This window comes from Halyomorpha halys, unplaced genomic scaffold (genome assembly GCF_000696795.3).
Source record: "Halyomorpha halys isolate HHAL.00 unplaced genomic scaffold, Hhal_1.1 Scaffold333.1, whole genome shotgun sequence".
NCBI lineage: Eukaryota > Metazoa > Arthropoda > Insecta > Hemiptera > Pentatomidae > Halyomorpha > Halyomorpha halys.
The window spans coordinates 414,933-435,768 of record NW_027113196.1 but is presented as its reverse complement, the minus strand read 5'-3'; the positions used below and the strand labels follow the sequence as shown (position 1 = coordinate 435,768).

Sequence of the window (20,836 nt, the reverse complement as noted above, 5' to 3'; positions counted from 1 at the left end):
ATTAATTTACATTTTCAATTTAATTTAATTAAGATTTATTCTTAATTTTTCGGCTTACACCATAAACATTTTTTAATAGATTTAAACTCTATTATTACTCTTTTCCTATTTCCTAGTTATAACATTCGTTTTCCCGTTGTCCAGGCTTTGCTCAAGAAAAGGAAGAGATGAGACTGGGCAGGAAATCAGTTCCTAAAAACTTTAATGACGACTAGGCAGAAAAATTGGAGTGTTGTAGCAGACTATGCTGCGCGAATTGGTAGAATGCTCAGAGCACAAGAGCGAGAAAGAAGAGGCCAGCCAATGGCGTTGCTTGAAATAAGTTGTACACAGAAGATGTAGGCAGTAATGCTTGACAGCGTCTCTGAAGAATAATTGGGAGGTGGTTTTTTAGTGAGTAGAAATCTTTCATCGTCATAACAGAGAATGCATTCAACATATAACAGAGAGTGCCTTATGTCTTATGATTTTTCCTTATATACACCCTAACCTTCCACATAGTCGGAATAGAAATCCTATGTAGTATGGTCATCATGACCTCAGCCTTTCGAAAAACATTCTTCTACAAAACATTTATACTCATTCTTATTATAACAATTATTTATACGGCATTAGTGTGTTTAGACCAAATGGTTTCGATATGCACGACGTCCTTTGTCTATAAACGTACTGATTGAAATAGTAAGCAATTGTAATTAAGGATTAAAGCTAGGGCCTATGATGTCATTAAGTTTAATTAATCAAATTGCACAAAGGTAAAGCTAAATGGGTCCATTTGCCCCTGCGCTAGCTAGGCACTAGTTACCTCTCGTCTAATAGAGAGCAATTTATTACTCAACAGGTCATTCTGTTTTAGCTTGAAAAAGTGTTCATTATTTCTCTTAATTTTTGCAAATTTCACTGTTTAGGTTTCTTCTTAGCATAGAATATTAGCTGTAGGTATATAGTGTTTCGTTTTTTTGCTGCTAAGTCCTAAAAAATAGAATAAAACAAATAAATGAATTAATTGAATGGACCATAAAGTAATAATTTGGTCAAATGTTATAGTCGTAAACCACTTGCTCCAGTTGTTCCTAGGGCTTCAATAGCTGCCTAAGTCCATATAAAACCAGAGCACGTGGTTTACGATCACACTTGACCAAATTATTACTTTATAGCATTCATTTGACGCATAAATTATAGTTCTATAATTATTTAGACTTTTATCGAGTTTAGCGCCTGGGGTTGCTTTATAAATTCTGTAAATTCCTACCTCCTACATACTTTCTCATCATTCCTTTCTCACTGATAGATTATTCCAAGTAAACAATTAGGTTTCTTATTCATATCTCTTTTCTCAGTCCACTGGTGTTCCTCAAGGTAGTATATTTTGAGGCTCCATTAAACCTTCTAATTCTTCTCGTAACCCATCCAAAATCCTTCGAAAAATTCTCAATGCTTCTGTCCCAAATAAAATTGTCCATAAAGACTTTAATGTTCCAGTATGTAACCGATTTAGCCCGAACCAGATATCAATCCTTCCATAGTGAACTCTCTAACGACCCAAACCCACTAATTTCTAACCTTGTTTCCTCTTCTATTCTTGAAAATCCTTCGAGGCGCATGAAAAGAAAATGGCCTCGAGACCTACATTTCTAATAAATAAATATTTATAATATTTCTAATGTAGAAATATTATTAGTGTGCTACCAATGGGTAGTTTCTCTAAATGCCTGTATTATACCATTATGATCATAAATCAAATTTACTGGATGTACTTTTATGTAAAGTTGTAAATATCATTGAATAAATAAATTTAAAAAAAATTATATCTTCGTGATAAACCGAACACGTCCTATTGGAACGAAAATTTCTAATCTTTCTCTAGATGAAGTTAATTCCATAATTAGCAAGAAATGCGTTTTCGTTTTAAGTGGGATATAAACTAATTTTGAAAATTATTTGCACATGTATGTTAAAAATATGAGTTTGGCTATTTCAATTCATATTTGAACACTTTTTGCAACATACATTAAGTTTTTTTTTTTTGCAGTGTAACTATGCGACATTTGTTGATTATAATTAGAGACCGGTTTTTTTGCAGTAAGAACCCGAAAAATGCTCAGTAAAAAAAAAAATGAGTAATAGTTCAGCAAAAAATACAAAATGTGTATTAAACACGAAAATCCTGTAATAATCAGCTTTATTATTTAATTTATAATATTAATACATGGAAAGCTTAACTAACCTTTTTTTTTGTATCAAATTAAACTCACTAAATATGCTCTAAATTTATACAAACATACTCAAAAACCCAATGTAGAAAGGAGTATTATAAAATATTCTTTCAACCGAAATTCCCTTTTTTCATTGCTGTGGCGACCCCACGTAATGAAAGCTTGTTTTCCCACCATGGTTGGAAATATCTAGGAACGGGGTCATAAAACAAAAAAGTTTAATTTTATAGCTGGGCAGTGTAGCTGAAGGAAGAGTTAGAAGAGGTTGGTTACCTCTAGGTAACACCCCACCCATAAATAAATAAATAAAAATTAGTTTCTCAAAACTATTAAATAAATGAATGAAATATGGTCCGGGTGCGGTAAAAAAAAAAACTCAAATAGTAGATAATTATACTATTTTATTGAGCCAACGTTTCGCCCCACGTTGCAGGGCTTCGTCAAATCTTTTTTTCAAAATCAAATTTAGCATTTACTTGCTAAGCATTAAGTACTGCTTAATGCTGTGGGAAGAAGATATATAAGATAGTTAAATCAAGCAATATTCAAAAACTGGCTAAAATTGAAAAAGTGGCGTGAAACCCGCTCTCTGTGTCTTACTCATCTTACTTTTGAAACTAACACTCACGAGAAGAATATTGGTCGATAAACGACATGTCCCAATCTCACAACAGGAGATCATAACACAGAAAAAAGCATAAGGCAATCCATCATGTCGTAATTGAATATGTAATTGTGTCGTGTACCCCTCAGTGCCACAGATTCGACATTGATTCATATCACTATTTATTTCTATTACATTTTTATTTTCAGATCATTTTATTATTGTTTTAGGTTACATTATATTTAAACAACATGATATTAAACGCATTATATCGATGCGTATGATTTATCTACTCAGATGATCCACCACGTTAAAGGATAATTTTTGTCATTTTCTAAGAACAGTAATTTCCTGAACAGTGGGGAGAGAGTATTTGTCTCCAATCTATAAATTTATTCTATAATGAAATTTTTCAAATTATTATTCTAATCTCTTTAATCTTCAAATAATTTATTTTGTAAAACAACCATAATATTTTTTTGAATTGAGAACTTAGTTTTTATTTCTTTTGGTTATTGTTTTTCAGTTACATAAATGTCAAGTTGTTTATATTCAAGATGGCGAAGCTCTTATACTTCGCCAACAGAGCGAGCTTCGTTTCCTCGTTGAGATTTGCCAGACAATAACGACAGAGAATGCGACAGGTGTAGAAGTCGCGGCAGTCATTGTTACCCCGTGGCAACAATGGGCTGACAGTTGGCGAGAATCCATTGTCACACATTGCAGCTTTTATTAATAATCTTGAAGAGAGGAGAACTATTGTCCCGCCTTTCCCCAATCCCCAGCTCTGTTCCCTAACTTCCACCGCTTCGTCGATCCAATATGCATTACCTTAGGGAACTGTTACCTTCCACAATGGCTTCCCTAATAAAGTGGGTTCTGAAAACTTTATCGAACGCTGGCCGCTTCTAGTTCTGTTGCTTGAAGAGCCGCTGGATCTGAAATGGGCTCTGCATCGAACTCAGATATGCAAAAAGCAAACTTTTTTTCTTACTCTTCTATAAACTGGATTGATGATTTTTTTTTTATTTATAAACAAGGACCATATTTCATTCATTTATTTAATAGTTTTGAGAAACTAATTTTTATTTATTTATTTATTTTACTAACCTGGAATTCTCACACAAGACTGAAAAGACAGGAAACTGCATGTCGATTTCGACTATTACAGCACTTATTGGACAAATGGACTAAACTTCCAATTCATTATAAAAGATTGATCTACATGACTGTAATGAAATGCAATCTGCACATACGGAGTACAGCTTTGGGGCTCCACTAAACCTTGGAATTTTTCTCGTATCTAATCCAGCATCTTTCGAAAAATCCTGAATACTCCTTACTTGGTCACAAATAAAATCATCCATAAAGACTTTATTGTTCTATATGTAACCGATCTGGCCCGAACCAGAAATCCACTAGTTTCTAATCTTGTTTCCCCTTCTATTGCTGAAAATCCTTCGTGGTGCCTGAAAAGAAGATGGCCACGAGACCTGTTAATGTAAAAACGTTATTAGAGTGCCACGTTTCTCTAAACGTCTGAATCACTCCTTTATAACTGAAATAAAATTTACTGAATGTATTATATAATATGCAGTTGTAAATTTCAATTAAGATTGAGATTGAAAGAAGGATCACAACAAAACTCAGAGTTCATAAATATATTTCTCTATTATTCTAAATCATTAATAAAAAAATTGTTATATGAGTCATTTGGTAACCAGGAATATTAAACTTATTTATAAATATTGATTTGTAACTACCAAACTATATAGTTTAAGCGAGTAATAAATTTTTTTTTTTTAATTTTTATTGATCTTATTTATTATCCACACCCGCCTTCAGATTTAAGACAACCAAGGAATGTGGTATCTTGCCAAATTAAAACAATGTCAGGAGTGGCATGATAGAGCTGGAGATGATTGGTTAGCTTAGGAGATCCCTCATCCAGCTCCTTTTTAGTCTTCAGCACATGTTGTCGGGAATGTTGTAGAAATATCTTGTACTAGTCTCTTGGTAAGGTAGCAGAGTTTGTCATACAATTTTATGTTTTAATGTGGTCTTGTACAGTAAATCTGTCTGTATTGTTCTGTAAACATCTAGTACCATAGAGATGCTGTAAGACACGGTTTTGTGTGAAGTCGCTGTCTCAATTTTAGTTTTAACTTACAAAAAAAAATTATACTTTTGACCTGTTTTAGTAAAGCATATAATTGTATAAATGAGATGTACATAATTAAACTAAATTTGGATTCCATTGTGTAATGTTAACTAAGCTATCGACCGCGGTGAGGGAGCGCGCTGCTGTAGCCGACTTAATATTGTATACTATATGAAAATATGTAAGCTCTCTCAGAGGAAACTGTTAGTAATCTCGCCTAGTGATCATTAAGGCCAACAGTTAAGGGAGGTGTGTGGCAACAAGGAAGTTCTCTGGTGTAGCAATGTTGCAAATTGTTAGATGCACTTTAATCAAAAATCTAGCTGTATAAATTTAATATGTAGAGTAAAAATAGAAACTTTAATTGAATTATTGACATAATTATATAATATTTGGACATTTTATTGTTTTCTTTTTATACGTTATGTGTTCCCAAGATAAATAAAATTTTAGTGTGCGCGTCCATGTGTAGATGGATAAATTAGCTATATAAATTGCAGTCACATCTCAGGTTTATATCCGTTTCAAACATGTGATTTCAGTATACCACGACGTCTCTTCATAAACACTTAGAGAGGAAAAATTCAAAATTATTCACGAATGCAATACTTCTCCCCCTTACTATGTATTCCATTTATAGGTAAATAAAAATAAAAATAAGGATACATCTAAAAAGATGAAAGTAATAATTTTTCAAGAATAACAAAAGTATAACGTAGAAATATTATTTTATTTTATAATAATTTTTATTTAGAAATATTATTTTATTAGTCTACTGCGTAGATACGGATGGATCCACAAGATGTGCGGATATTGTTGCTTTTCCTAAGAAGGGGAAGTCGGCAATCATTCTGGATCCCACCGTGAGATATGAAAATAATGATCTTGATTAGGCAAATAAGGTAGATAGGGAAAAGAAGGAAATCTACGATAAATGTATCCCTTTCCTCAAGGAAAAGTTCCGTGAGACTTCAACGTGAGAGGCCTCTGGTTCGGAGCCCGTGGAACGATTCCCAGCACAACTAGGAGCTTCATGGAGGAGCTCGGGGTCGATGTCCAGGACGTGGCTAGGATGACAGAGAATATAATACTTGACTCCCTGGGAATTATACATCACCACGTGCATGGAAATTAATGAGTATGGGAGTTTATCCAGAAGTGGGATGGCATGCATCGCATATCTTATTTGTTGTTTTAGTTATTATTTTTTAATATTTGTTATTTAGGGGGATTTGTTGATTAAATGAAATAGAAGTGAAAGAAAAAAAAAAAGGAATAAATTGAAAAACTTGTAGTTAGTCTGTAGACTGATATTAATTGTAAAAGAAAAGTAAAAGAAAACTGTGGAAGAAAAAAAAATTTTATGTATCTATTATATATTATATTATATCATGTAAAAATATGTAACTTATATTTGTCTAGTCACGGGTTGATCAGTATGCTGTGTAATGTAGCAACCCGATGTATTTGGGCAGCATGAATAAAGTATTTCTTTCTCTGTATTAATAACATTTAAACTTACTAGATTCATTAATGACCTGAGCAGTTACGAAAAAGGTGTCTCTTCTCCCTTCCCGTCAAGTGAGAATACAAAATTCGAGAACCTGGGTTTGGCAGAAAATATAAGGTAGTTTGGCTATTTAAAAATGGTGCAAGAATGCAGGAGGAAATAATGGCAAAAGTGATGTATGAAAAACAGGCGATTGAAGAAGGCCAAGGAAACCGCTTGGACAAGAGAGGAATGGAGTGGAACAGACTCGGCCAGTTGGAGGATCGGCAGGATCCAGGATTAGAAATCTGGTTCTACACACTGCTCTGCGGAAGATGAGGACATTTAAGAATCAACTTCGAACTAAGAAAATTGTTGTATAAAATTCCCCGAGGCGTTATTATCTGTAAAAGTGAATGTAAGTAAAATTGAAAGAAATCAATTTTACCAACATTTTCAGGTCGAGGCCGAAGCTCAGAGAATACTCTTCACACCCTCCCCCACTGGTGAGTTAAAAAAGTTTTAGGTTTTTCCACACTCCTCTTCAATAAATATTGAAGTAAGTTCCCTGCAGAATTTACTCACAGAATGTGAAGTTAAAATAGTGTACTTTGAGATCAAACTTTCTCCTCGGCTCACTTCTGCTGAAAGTCAGTGGATGCTGAGTGAAAAACCTGAAGTCATAAGAATTATGGATAAGAAAGGATTTCGTGGCCAAAATCATTTCTATACCCGAGGTGTATTATAGTAGTGGACATGGGTTGAGATTCGGATGATTTGAAAAGTTAATATGATATTTTGGTGAGTATAATGCAAGTATAAATACCTGAGTAGGAAGGACGATGAGGGCTACGCAGATCATAATGACCATGTAGAGCTGAGAGGGCCAGATGTCGGGGACGAAGTCGCCGTAACCGACCGTAGAGAAGGTCACCACGACGTAGTAGGTGCTCTGGAAGAGGTTCAAGTGTCGATGACCCGCTCGCTGGAAGTGCTGAATACCGCACACGCTGGAATAATGAAGAGGTCCAGTAATTAAAACATGTTTCAACTGTATGAGAGTAAAATCAAGTCAAGTTAGTTTGCTGAGACGTCCATTATAAATAACTAAGATTCTATGTTGGATATAGTTGAGAGATTGGATCAAACTCATTCTTAGATAAATGCTTTCCCATAGGTAGCCATTAAAATAAACAACAATAACAATAACAAAGTTAGAAGAACCTAGATTTATCATGAAGATTAATGAGTGCGTAGGGGAAGGTGGAGGCGATAATACACGAGCCCGCTGGAGAATAAGTCAGTTATTTCTCCCCAACTGTTAAATACTTTAATGAAATCGATGAATAGTTACTAGTCAAAATTGATGAGTCTGCCAAATATAATTAGAGAATATGAAAATGGTGGTTGTTTTAAAATGTTAAAAAAATTAATTTTTCATTCGGAGCTGCAAATCTTTGAAACTACCTCTGAAGGTGATAAAAGTTTAAGGAATAGTGTCTGGAGATAAATAAATTTGAATTTATTTTAAGTGATAATTGACTAATTAGATATTGATGTTTTTGACCTGGGCAGAATAGCCTGCATGAATTTAGAGTTGTTTGAATTATATGGTTTCAAAGTTGTATTGAGTAGATTGTCCCTGAAGATGGCCGGATTGGCCGAAACGTTGGACGTACAAGAGAAATAAAAAGCTTTGAGACTATAATGGATAGAGTTTGAATTATTTATTAAAAAATTACCAGTCTCAAGAAAATATTAAGATTATAAATAAAATAACTTGTGATTGATTGTGGGAAATCTTTATCTGAGGAAATATGAAACGTTATTTTCCAAAATAAATTCACTAAATTTTTTTCTTCTTGTTCGGATAAATTTTTTGATTTATGGAAATCTGTAACTCAGAATTATGTCTGCCAGCAATCAAATTAAAGATATTTTAATGTGCTATAAAGTAGTATATAACGTTTATACTCGTAAGGGAAATAGTTTTTATGATATTTACGTATGAATATGAAATTTTGTCCGAACAACTAGCAGTCATCATCTTGTTAACTTATTGGTAAATATCAAGAAAACTTTTAGAACATTCAACTAGTTTTAATTGCAGTAATAATTCTCATGGTTCTTTACATATGTAGATAACGAATAAAAATAAACTAATAATCAAACACATAAATATGGTTTTTATTGACCTTCTAGACTGTTACAAAGAGCTCTCCTTAAGGCTGACTTGAATGGAGCAATGATCGATACCTAAAGTCCCTACATTATAATTTGTTATGTATTTATTACTTAATTATCTTTCTTATATTTTCTCATATGTCTATCTTTATTCTATACATTGTTCTGTTAAAGGCATATCGGGTTAAAACCAAAATATGAAAGGGAAAAAGATGGAAAGGAGGAAAAAAAAATCATGAAAAAAGGAAAAGAAAAGGGTAAAAAAAAAGCATAAAAAAATAAAAGAACCAAAGGGATGAAAAAAAAGTCATGTTCTTGCGTTATATATTACTAATGTTTATAATTATTATTGTATACTTGTTTAGGCCTGTTTGTTGTTAGATTAAAAATATCTTCTGATTAGAGTAAAATAAGTATGCTGTGTAGCAAGCAACCCGGGCAGCACAACTTTATATTTATATTTTAATAAAGTTTTTCCTCCCTCAACCTAAAGTCCCTTCATATTTGGATTTCTTACAATAAATTCTCTAGCTACTGATTTTTCAGTACATTTTTTTATGAAATGTTGCTTTTAAAAAACTGTATCTCGGGAATATAAAAGGTAAAGAGTGAATGACATAAATTCTTCCTTATTAAAAAACAATAGTTTATTTCATATCATCAGCAACGTTTCGGGAGATTTCCTCCATCTTCACCCCCCCCCCCCCGAAACGTTGCTGATGATATGAAATAAACTATTGTTTTTTAATAAGGAAGAATTTATGTCATTCACTAAATCCTTTTTAATTCCATAAGACTCTTCCAGCAAAAGGATTATTAAAAAAAAAAGGTAAAGAGTGTTTTTTAGGCTCATATTTTAGTGAATTTACTTTAAATCTTGTTCTATTAGATTTTTTAGTGTGGTAGTTTTAACGATGTGGAGCTTCGAATGGACATTTTTTAAAAATGTTTTTAAACAGCTGCTATTTTTTATTCATCCTACCTACACTTGGCAGACTCATTTATTATAACTAGGAATTATAAAAAGTTTTCATTAAATTAATCACAAATTAAGGTGAAATAGTTGCTTTTTTCTCTTCTTGGACTCTTGTACTAAGAAAAATTAAAAGGAATTCGTTTCAAATGGGCAATTTGGATTTCATTTGTCTTCTTATTACGTTTTCATAATCACAAACTTTGATGATTTATCCTTTTTGAAATCCTAGGAACGTTTTTATTCAGTTCCACCCACATCCCCGTTCTTCATTTCCCACCTTGACCATTTTGGTGTATATAAATAATAACATGTTTACTGGTAAGTGTTAGGAGTTTATATGTAATTATTATTGTAATATTAGTCGAGAAGTTGCATATAATAGTTGTATATAGTAATTCATGGAGCCTAAATCTCACTTCACAATCTCGGCTCGTATTCTCTAACTCACCTAATTACAGAAAATTGCTTTGAGGCTCTTAAAACGATGTCTTTAAGAATTTATATATTTTGGGCTCGTTCTTTTTATTTAAATTAAATCGAATGGCTGATAAAAACAAAAAATCAAGTTTGAGATTTTCCGCAGTTTCTAATTAAAGTAATTGGAAATTCATTATAATTGCAATTACACTGAGTGGCAGGGCTGTGGAAGACAAAAAAAATCAAGCTTGATATTTTTTCCGAACAATCCACATCCAAGGTTGAAACGACAGTGGCCAAGAGACCTATTGTAAAATAAACTCAACTATCCTGTGGAGTGTTTGCGGCTTTAGCGCACTTACCCAGTCTCCAATGGTTTATTACGTGGTGAGAGAGATGCGTTGGGATCTGGAAGATCCCTGCTCAACCCCTCATAGAGTGGGCTCGGGGATCCTCAGGTCGAGAGTGTAAATGAGAATGGTGCTTTTATTTTATTGATATATTAGTTCATAGTTTTACTCTTTTTATTTTCACCATATTACTTCATGAACATAGTTTGATTAGGTTCAATTTTTTTTGTCTTATACTTTATATGTATATATAGGGTGTGGGTAGCCGCTGGGTAAGGCCCGTGGCTACTAACTCCAAGGACCAGAATCCGGCTGGGCAGAATATTGTTTTCTGTTACACTGTAGAGTCAACTCTTGTGGGTTCTAGAGCTCTCCTGAGGCCCACCCAGTCTCCTAAATTGGGTAAAAATCTGGCGGTCGAGCGTGATTCTCACCAAAGAACCTCCTTACAGAACCGTTAGTCTAGTAACAGTATTCCCTTATAAAGTACTGAACCACTGACCCTTAATGGGTTGTAGCGGTACAGATACATTTAATTTAATAGATTTTATTATAGTTTATTAAAAAAAAAATTTTTTAATAATTTTAAATAAATGTGATCATTTATCACTATTAATTATTGCTCAATTTCTGGCAGATTGTAATACTTATCCATAAATAAATATTATTATTACTCTAGAGGAAAACTATTTTACTGTATAACATTTTTAAAAATGAATATGTTTGGCAAACAAAATAAAAAAATATTTGTCAGTATTTTTAAATTCACTAATACGTAATACCTTAAATGATTGAAATGTAAAGCCATAATTAAATAGTTTATTGGATATATAATTTCAATTGCGGATTGTTTGATTTTTTTTTTACAGTAACTAAGAAATGTACATTTCAGAAGGAATACCAGAATAGATACATCAGTGAGGTTCATCAGTTGATGAAGGAAAAGACCAAGATTAAACAGGAAGCTAAAGACGAAGGATATTAAGGATTTATCCGACTACTGAGGGCACAGTTCTTGCCTTCCAGAGACTCGTTCAATATTAAAGACACCCACCTCTTTGCAAATGGATCTTCGTCGCTGTAGTGATCTTCTTGTTTAAGGTCGATAAGGCCCTGCTCCTCTTGTTGATAAGAAAAGTGAGCTATCTTAAAGCAAGTAATGTTCACAATAAAAAACCACTAACTCTTCTAACATTCAAGAAACAATTTTCCTTATGACAGGACGATGTCTGTTCCCCAACTCTGGCAATAACTACCCTGGAAACCCGTAAATCATAACCCGAAGAGATGTGAATATGAGATATCCCACAATAGTCTTCAAGGCTTTCAAAACTTGTCTGCGCTATAATACTGGGAAATAATATGAATGTATAGTTTCAATTTTTTTTTTAATTCAAAATTTTGGTTATTTCCTTTAATATTAATATTTTCTTAATGTTGAACATTAGTCTAGTATTGAATATAAAAAAGGCAACTATATACTAAACTAGTAATAAATTATTATATTAATAATAATAAATAACTATAGTTGCCTTTTTTACTTCAGTTCATGTATTACTATTTTGTATTTTGTAATTCACGATCTGCCCACCATTATACTTGGTATTTGACCCGCCTACAGACGGTATGTTTCTTTTAACTATCTTATATACTTTTCTATCATCTTTCGTCTCCTTCTTAATTATTTCTCCCTCCTCTTTTCAACAAATTTAATTAATATTATTAATATTAGTTACAGCTATTAGCTTAGATTTATAACTTTATATTTACTTCTTTAAATCTGTAAATCTACTTGCATATTTATTCAATCACATATTCATTTTTCTTTTTCTTTTTATATTACTTCAATTTTTGATAATTTAATATATTGTAAATGTATTTATTTAATTGATTTTTATGTACATATAATTTTCTTTTTTCATTCTTAATTTTAATAATACTATTTACAAACATTTAGAAAAAAAATCGGTTAATCGGCTGTTTGAATAAGTGGTGAAATATTTTTCATACATTTTATCAAAGATTTAAAATTTAAACAGAAATAGAAAAATGTTCTTCAAATATTTAAACCTAAATAGTAAGGGACATAATTACTACTCCAAAGCTGTAAGTACATATGGTGGTTCCTGTGGTGGTTGATGCCTTAAAATAATAATAAAAAAAAAAAAAAAATCACACAACCTTTTTTAGCAATTAATATGCTTTAAGTTTGTATAAATGAATTGTTATGACCTGCACTAATGGCCGGATATATAGTACACATGTACCATTAAAGAATATATTGACATTTTGTCTAGGCAGAGTAAAATTAAGAAAGACAAGGCACTCAAAAGATGTTAAAATAATCAGGTTTCGATGTTAATTATCCCAAATGATGTCATCGAGATCAAAGCACTTTGGTAGAGGAGGAAATAGCTAACGACATTCTTGAGCGCCGTCAAGGACTCAACGACCGGAAACCATCAACATCACGGCAAAGCCGAGCGCTCTCTTTTGCGTTCCTCACAAACTAACCGTATATCATTTATTCATTTCACTCAACAGTTATCTTGTAATTTGGTTTATTTACTGATTCTTAATTTTTTTTCGCTCTAGCATTATTTTAAACTGTTGAATTTGGACTTTATATTTTCACTAATATAGTTTACTGTTATTAATCGACTAATACAATTTTTCACATTTACCATTTATCCCTTATAGGTAATAGTTCCGAAGCACTACTCCAGAGACGTGTACTTACTGGTACAAAACTTTTTATTTTTCTGTCAACTTGGACTCGCTTCGCTCACTCATGAGATGGACGATCTAAACATGCCCCAAGTGCTGAATTCCCATAAATATTAATCATACATATTGCGATGTCTGGTTAACTGATAGGATAGGTCGAACGAGTTACTTTCATTGATTACATGCTCACCTGTGATTAATTAATGATTGGAACATTGATATTAAAATAAAATACTTGTATGTAGTAATTTCTCAAAAAATATAAAACTCTGATAACCTGAACTGAACGAAACATACATTCACGCCTTACCGCTATGTAGTCCTGAAGGAATAGACAGCATTAAATAATTACTGATGGGAATGTGACAAGAATCTATAGTTCAGCGAAATTTAGGCTCTTGATGTGTTATACTACTGTTAAGGCAGTATTATATACTGGTCCTAGGCAAGAGGCATACATAGTTCCAAAAACGTAAAATTTTCAACTGTCACATATTCGGTGTAGAGGTGTTTGAGTGGTTAGAAAATTCGGAGTCATAGTTCGTCCTGGATCAACAGTAACAACTTATACTTATCACCTATTAGTGATAACAGTTCGTGATAACGATCAGCTCTTTTCTGTAACTTTTTTTTATGCTTACATCTAGTGTGGAAGACCAGTAGAGGTTAGTCCTAGTCGTGTTAAAAATTTAATGGAGTTGAAGATTCTTTACTGTTTTTTTTTTTCAAAATAAAAACTCAAATTGTGATTAAAATATTCAGCCAACGTTTCTACCCTCGTTACAAGACTTAATCAGGGATTTCAGACTGCTTTGTCACTTTCGCTCTGACTTCTAGTCTGAAAGCCCTGTAACGTGGGGCGAAACGTTGGCTCAATATAAATATTTTAATCACTATTTGAGTTTTTATTTTTATTACAGCACCCACACCATCCTTCCTTTTGTTCTTACATACGGTCAATCAGCGATATTCCTGAATGATTTTTGTGGTCATTGTCTACAAAATATTAATGGAAAGTTTTTTTTTATTTTTCTCATTATCAGTACAATATTTGGACCATCGGAATGGCCAGGAAAAGGACATGTCATAGATTGTACTTTGTACCAGATCGTCAGACCTAAATCAATCCTCCAATCCAAATTAATAAACCTTAATAAATTTTATATAATTTCTATATTTGAATCGTTTTTCTATAAATCACGTGTAATCATTTTTTCAAACCTTAATTTTTGCGAGTTTCCAACTGAATATTTTTTACATAAATTTAGGCAATAGCATAAATAATAAAGAAAGAGTTCCTAAATTATATTTTTTTATAACCTATTTTGTCAAATTTTCATTTTTAAAGTTTTGAGATTTTTGCAATGGAACACTGAACTTTGTGTTTTAAGTCACGTGGTCGATGTAATATACCACTTGGACGAATTATGCCAAATTTACCAAACAAAAAGTTCTTGTTTTGCGAGTTGTGATAAATTAGTTTAAAGAATAAAACGTTGTTCTTGTACAAGAATGTATGAGTATCTTATAAATTGGTCCAGATGCAAAAATGAGTATTTTTTAAGTCAAATCATCTCCGGTCCAAAGCACTCTAACCCATATAGAAATATTGTTCCCAACTTAAAAATAATAAATAATAAAAAAGTATATATAAAGTGCACAAATAATTTGTAACCCATGGAAAATAGTATGATAATAAATATATTTAAAGTTTTAATTAAATCTTTTTTTAAAAAAGTAAAGTTACCTGGTAAAGACGAGGCACAATAAAGTTGCAGAGAGAATCATGAGCTGCTGCGAGAGCGCTGACTGGGACTTCTGCATAGCTCGGTGCAAGTCGTTCTGGAACAGATCAATCAATCTTATCTTAGTAAAAATAATTATGTCTATCCCTTTTCAGTTCAATTTAGCAGAAATCTTATTTTATTATGTTTAAACTACCTAAAGTAAAAAAAAAAAAATATTACAACGAGGAAAAAAAACCCATCGGTTTGTATTATATTAAATGGTTTACCCAAACATTATTCTTAGAATAGTATGATGATGAGAGAATATTTGAACAAATACCTGGCCTTCACCAGGTCCTGATATTACTATAGTTTCTAATTAATGGAGCATATTCTTTAAAAAAATATATAAACTAAAATAAATTAATAATATTGTGTAAAATTAAAACTGGGAAAGATCCTAGGTAACAACATAACAATAGGAGCCGAGTGAAAGCTTTAAAGAGATATATGTAAAAGAGAGGGAAGTCTAGTCAGATCAGTTAAAAAAAAAAAAAAAAAAGAAAAATCAAAAACTAATTCACAAAAATCAAAATCGCTATACGGATTCGTTATTGTTTTCCTAAACAATTTTGTAACAATAAATATATACGAGTATTTTACCCTGCTGATTCGAAGAAAATATATTTATGTAATGATTCAGAACGACTGAGATTGAGATGTGGACCAGGACAAATATTTTTATGAAAATTCGTATTTAATATTAATTTTTAGGAATCTAATAACGACTCTGAATATCGTTTTATAAAAAAAAGATTTTTATCTAATATTTTATTTTATAGAAAACGATTTTCGTTTTATAAATAAGTGTTTATTTAATTTATTTGAAAATATTTTTTTGTTATTCTCCATTCGAAAATTAATAGAATGGTAAATTATTATCACCATGTTCCAAAATAAGAACTCAGTTTAAAAATAATTAATTCCGACTGAACTAGGAAAGTAGAATAAACCTTTTTTTTTTATAGAGAAATTAAGTTTATATTAGTTTTGGGCGCCTCAGAAAAAGCTGTAAAACGAATTTTAACAGAAATCGAAAAAAAATGTTTTTACTGAAAAATTTTCGCACTTCTATGAGGGCTTCGGTTTCGTTTCGGAAAATACAAAAAAATGTAATATCTTCAAGAGGATGAAACTAATTTGAACGAAATTAAAGTGTAAAATATACCTTCGTAAACAAATTATAACGAAAGATAAAAATAAAATATAACCAGAATTTTTTTTTATTTAAAACTGCTTTTTCTTCCATACAACATAAATAAACTTAAAAACTGTTCATATGGGTTCGAAGATCAGGAATTCAACTTTCAAACAGTTGTAGTTACATTAGATTTGGAGGACATTTTGAGGAGGTATTAATTTATAATTTTTATTTTCAATGAAAATACTTATTTATGGTTTTAAAATACGGTAAGAAAGAATCTGACTTGATTTTTCAACAATTTGTTTTTGGCCTACTTTATTAGAAGTGATTTTTATTTGTAATTTTTTTTATACAATTAAGCTCATTTAATACAATAAACAAACTTTTTTTCTTATTTTACATGAAAGAACCATTCAATTGGTATATAATAAACATTAAGTAAAAAAAGATCAAAAGTGGTATACGATAGTATAAAAAATCTCTAAAATTATGTAATATATATTATTTTTCGGCAACTACAGTGCATTAGCTAGAACTCTCGAATATTTTTCGGCTTAGCATCAACAAAAAAAGTTTAATTGAATTCAATATAGTGAAAATATTGTTGATTATGCCTAATTTAGACTGAGGTGAGTATGTTATCTTCGTAGATGAGGTATAGTAGGCTCGGAAGGAGTGAAGGTAAAAGAGAATTGCGAGAGCAGGGTGGTAGAGAATAAAGTTTCCCTGCGATATAGCTGTAAATTTGTGGGTGGATTCCGAGTGACAGTAGTTGTTAGGCTTTGGGAATCCCATTCTCCCATTCCCTCTGCTACGGCTGTGTTATCTTTCGTCTGCCTCTACTCTTCACATTTATATATCATTACTTGTCCTACTATGTCCCTTCCAATTTAATCTGAAAACTATTATTTATCAGATGTACAATGTATTTTAGAAACTCAGCTAGGCTTCAGCAATTTTTATATTGAGAGAAGTATGTCAGGGGTAGGGGAGTGGTAAATAAAGTCGTAATGATTAAAACTAAGTGAAACTAATTTATTTGTGCCGAAGTTTCGGTCTGAATTCAAGGCCTTCATTGGGGCTAAAGAAAACAAGATAACGATCATATTATAATGAACAAAAAAATTTTTTGTTTTAAATTTTTTGAGGTTTAAAAACTTCCAAAGATGAATATAATCTATTTTATATTTTTCTTGATTGTACAACGTTTCGAGACAATTGTCCTATATTCATGCACCCATACAATCCTAAAAATAAGATAGTTTTGTTAACAATTTTTATCCATGTCGTGTATGTGTATTTTTAATTTTAATAATTATATTTACCCCATTAAAAAAAAAAAAAAATAAAACTAGGTATTAAGATATAATACTATAAGAAAGTAATATAAAGTTATGCGAAGATGGTCGGGGGGGGGTGAGGGAGGGTGTGGTCACAAATAATAGGAAATAAACAAAACCAAAGAATAATAACAAATAAAGCAGTCCAGTCTGAACCTCTGTCCGGACTCCCAGATGAAGACCTGAAATTCAGGTCGAAACGTCGGCATGAATAAATGATTGTTGTTTATTTCTGACCACACCCCACTCCCCACTTTTTTTACTTGCCTTAGCAAGAAAGGCATTTGAAAGTCAATTTAGTTCTCTACGAAAAAAAAAAAAAATCGTTTGATTTCCATTAATTCAATTGTAGCAACTCGCAACTTACTTTAAATCAAGGACAATAAAGGATTTATATTACTTTTTTATAATAAAATATAAAAAATTAATAATTTTATAGAAGATTTATTATATTTTGTTTAATTGAAAAAAAATTAGATTACTATTTTTTAATCTCACTAATGCTTAAGTTATTAATTTTAAAAAATTCATTTGAGTTTTTTTTTTCGCTTCTTTTAAAGGTAAAATATCATCTTGGAGAACGATCTCTAATTCCCCCGCTTTCTTTTATAAAATGCCTATATGGAGATCCTAAATCAAGATTTTTAGTCCATTTCTAAAATTGGATTCCTAAGGAATAAGTAAGTATAAGTTTTACAAAATATAATTTACTTTTGAGATATTGGCTATTACTTACGAACATGTTTTCAAGTGACTTCTTGGCCAGCCAGCAATTCAAGAAGACAGGAATGAACAGGTGCCGACAAGCCGGGAACGCGATCTGATAACAAATCAATATGCATTATTAATAATTTTATAAACATCATGCCTTTCACTATATATATGTATATAAAAAAATAATTATGAAAAAAAAAATAAATATTACTAAAACTTTTGATAGGTACATTATTCCTAATGTAAGCTGGAACCTCTTTGGAATGTACCTCTGTGCTCAAAAAGTTAGAATCCATTACAATCTTCCTCCTTGTATATTATATAGAGTGTTTAGTTCATTGTTTGCACATATTTATATACGTTAAATAATTATAAAAACATTTTCATTTTTAGTTTTGACTGCCGTCAAAATAGCCCTGAAGAAGCCCTGCAACGTGGGGCGAAACGTTGGCTCATTAAATTAGTATATTTCTACTATTTGAGTTTTTCTTGACCGCACCCGGACCATATTCCTTTCATCGTTAAATAATTATTATTTAAATTATAAATGCATAAGATGAATTAAGTATATATGCCTTAAAAACAAAATATATGGTTAGCTGTAGAAACAAATTTCGAATAATTATAAAGGAAATAAAAAAAAAAAAAGTTTTCAACCATATGAAAATGTCCTGTAAACAAATGTTCCCCTCCCTCTTGAACTGTAATTAAAAATAGCTTAAACCTAATCGAATGAATAAAATAAATCCCCTTGATTGCAATTATATGTGTATATCGTTGGGTCATTATTAAGTCAGTTGAATGATTTTAATTTCATCACTGTTTTTTTTTTAGAACTCTAATAATCAGAAAAACAATTCGGTACCTTGTAGATCTTTGGCCGCCAAAACCAGCCTTCTCCCAGTTGTACCCCGAATATCCACTCATCATAAAAATTCAATCTTTTCTTCAAAAACTATCACAGCAAGGTAAGTCCATTATTTTCATATGGGCTCCAAGCCACATTGGCATTGTTGGTAACGAGCTCGCAGACAAAGCTGCCAGAGAGGCACTCACGCTCCCTGGCCGAGGCACCGCCGTTGTTACCCCATCAGAACTCAGTGCACCCCTTAAATTACAAATATTAGAAAAATGGCAGGTTAAGTGGGCTGAAATCTCTCCTGTTAAATTAAAAGAAATAAAACGATCAGTAAAACCATGGTCGACATCCTACTGCAACAGCCGTAGGGAGTAAGTTGCTCTAACCCGCTTGAGAATAGGTCATACTCTCCTCTACTCTGATCAGAAAACTGCCACCTCCAACGTGCAAATATTGTCAGTCCATTCTCACGATTAGAAATATTTTTAAAGAATCTACTCACTATTTGCCAACAATAAACAGAATAGGACTTACCCCAAATTTATTAGAAGCTCTCACAGATGAGGAAGCTAAAATTACATTAGTATTTGAATTTTTAGAAGAGCATCGCCTTCTTTCTAAATTATAACTCCTCTTAGATTTTAATTTTTTATTTTTATATATTTTTTTACTTTAATCATGCCATAGGCGTTAATGACCAGAGGGTTTTAGGCCTTTAAGCAACAATCAACAACAACAACCAGCCTTCTCCACGCCTGCCTATCTAAGGCTAGTGCTTTCCAGTTTCTCTCATATCTTTATTGATTCTATCTATCCATCTGGTTTGTGGCCTCCCACTTGGTCTCTTCCCTACTATAATGGCATTAATTGTTGTGTAGAGACGTCCTGATAGATTGCTTCGAGCCACATGTCGCCACTCATCTTAACCTCCTTGCCGTTATTTCATGAGATATTAACTGACCTGTAGTATCTGCAAGCAGTTCACTGTTAGTTTTTCTCTTCCATGTGTTAAGGGTCTGATCGTTCCTGTAGTTATAGGGAGGAGTTTATCTTTATCAGAAATATAACATAAATTACAACAAAAGTACTAATGGGCAGCTCTTTTAAGCTACTTCTTTTCCTGTTGCTTGGCAACTAGTGGTGGTCCTTTCTTCAATTTTTCCAAAACGTTAATAGACTGTTCATTTACAAAATTCAGTTCTTAATAATTGTAAAAAAAAAAAAAAAAAGGAAAAAAATAGTACTAAAACGAACGAATGAAATAAATCAGAGAACTCTATTCTATTTGTTTTCATCCCTCTTATTATTTACTAGTTAGTAAAAATAACATGTATGATAATAAAATACGTTTTATGAAGTGAGTAGTTCTTTTATATCAAAATTTGTTGTTTTCCTATTTATTGATTATTTCAAAAATATTTATACTGTTCTAAGAAAATTGTTATTCGATAATATTATTTTAAATAAACTATTCTTTTCTATGAATCATTTGAACAGAACATTGCCTTCACCGTACTTGTATGACAGTTTTAACGAAAAACCTAACTTACTACGATACTAGTGATGAACTTGAATAAAAAATAGCAGTTTTTATATTTTTCGAACTATAGTTCATTCATTTTGAAAGAAACGGGTTATCAGACCTTCCTCGTTCCCCCACCTCTATTGGCAACATTTTAAGTAATTTTTGAAGTACTTATATAGGGTGTTTTTTTGAGCCCGATAGAACTTGAAATTGTAAAAAATAACACAAAAAATTAAATTGTAATCAAAATTTTTTTTTATTCGAAAGATCAATACGTGACATTAACATTTGAAAATGATTTCGGGCATATGGGCACCGCGGCTGTTCTTGACGAAGCGCATTC

The 20,836-nt window shown here is 31.7% G+C and overlaps 1 protein-coding gene across 13 annotated transcripts in view; it reads right to left on the bottom strand.

The window, feature by feature from the left end:
- The window catches only part of SLO2 (slowpoke 2), a 471,240-nt gene that overhangs the window by 84,793 nt on the left and 365,611 nt on the right, over window positions 1-20,836 (bottom strand). For all 13 annotated transcript variants that reach the window (XM_067050782.1, XM_067050783.1, XM_067050787.1 and 10 more), the window contains exons 6-8: window positions 18,132-18,215; window positions 14,872-14,966; window positions 7,297-7,480 (exon numbers count right to left, since the gene is read on the bottom strand). In XM_067050782.1, the coding sequence (XP_066906883.1) occupies window positions 7,297-7,480; window positions 14,872-14,966; window positions 18,132-18,215 (363 nt within the window). The remainder of the gene's footprint in view (window positions 1-7,296; window positions 7,481-14,871; window positions 14,967-18,131; window positions 18,216-20,836) is intronic.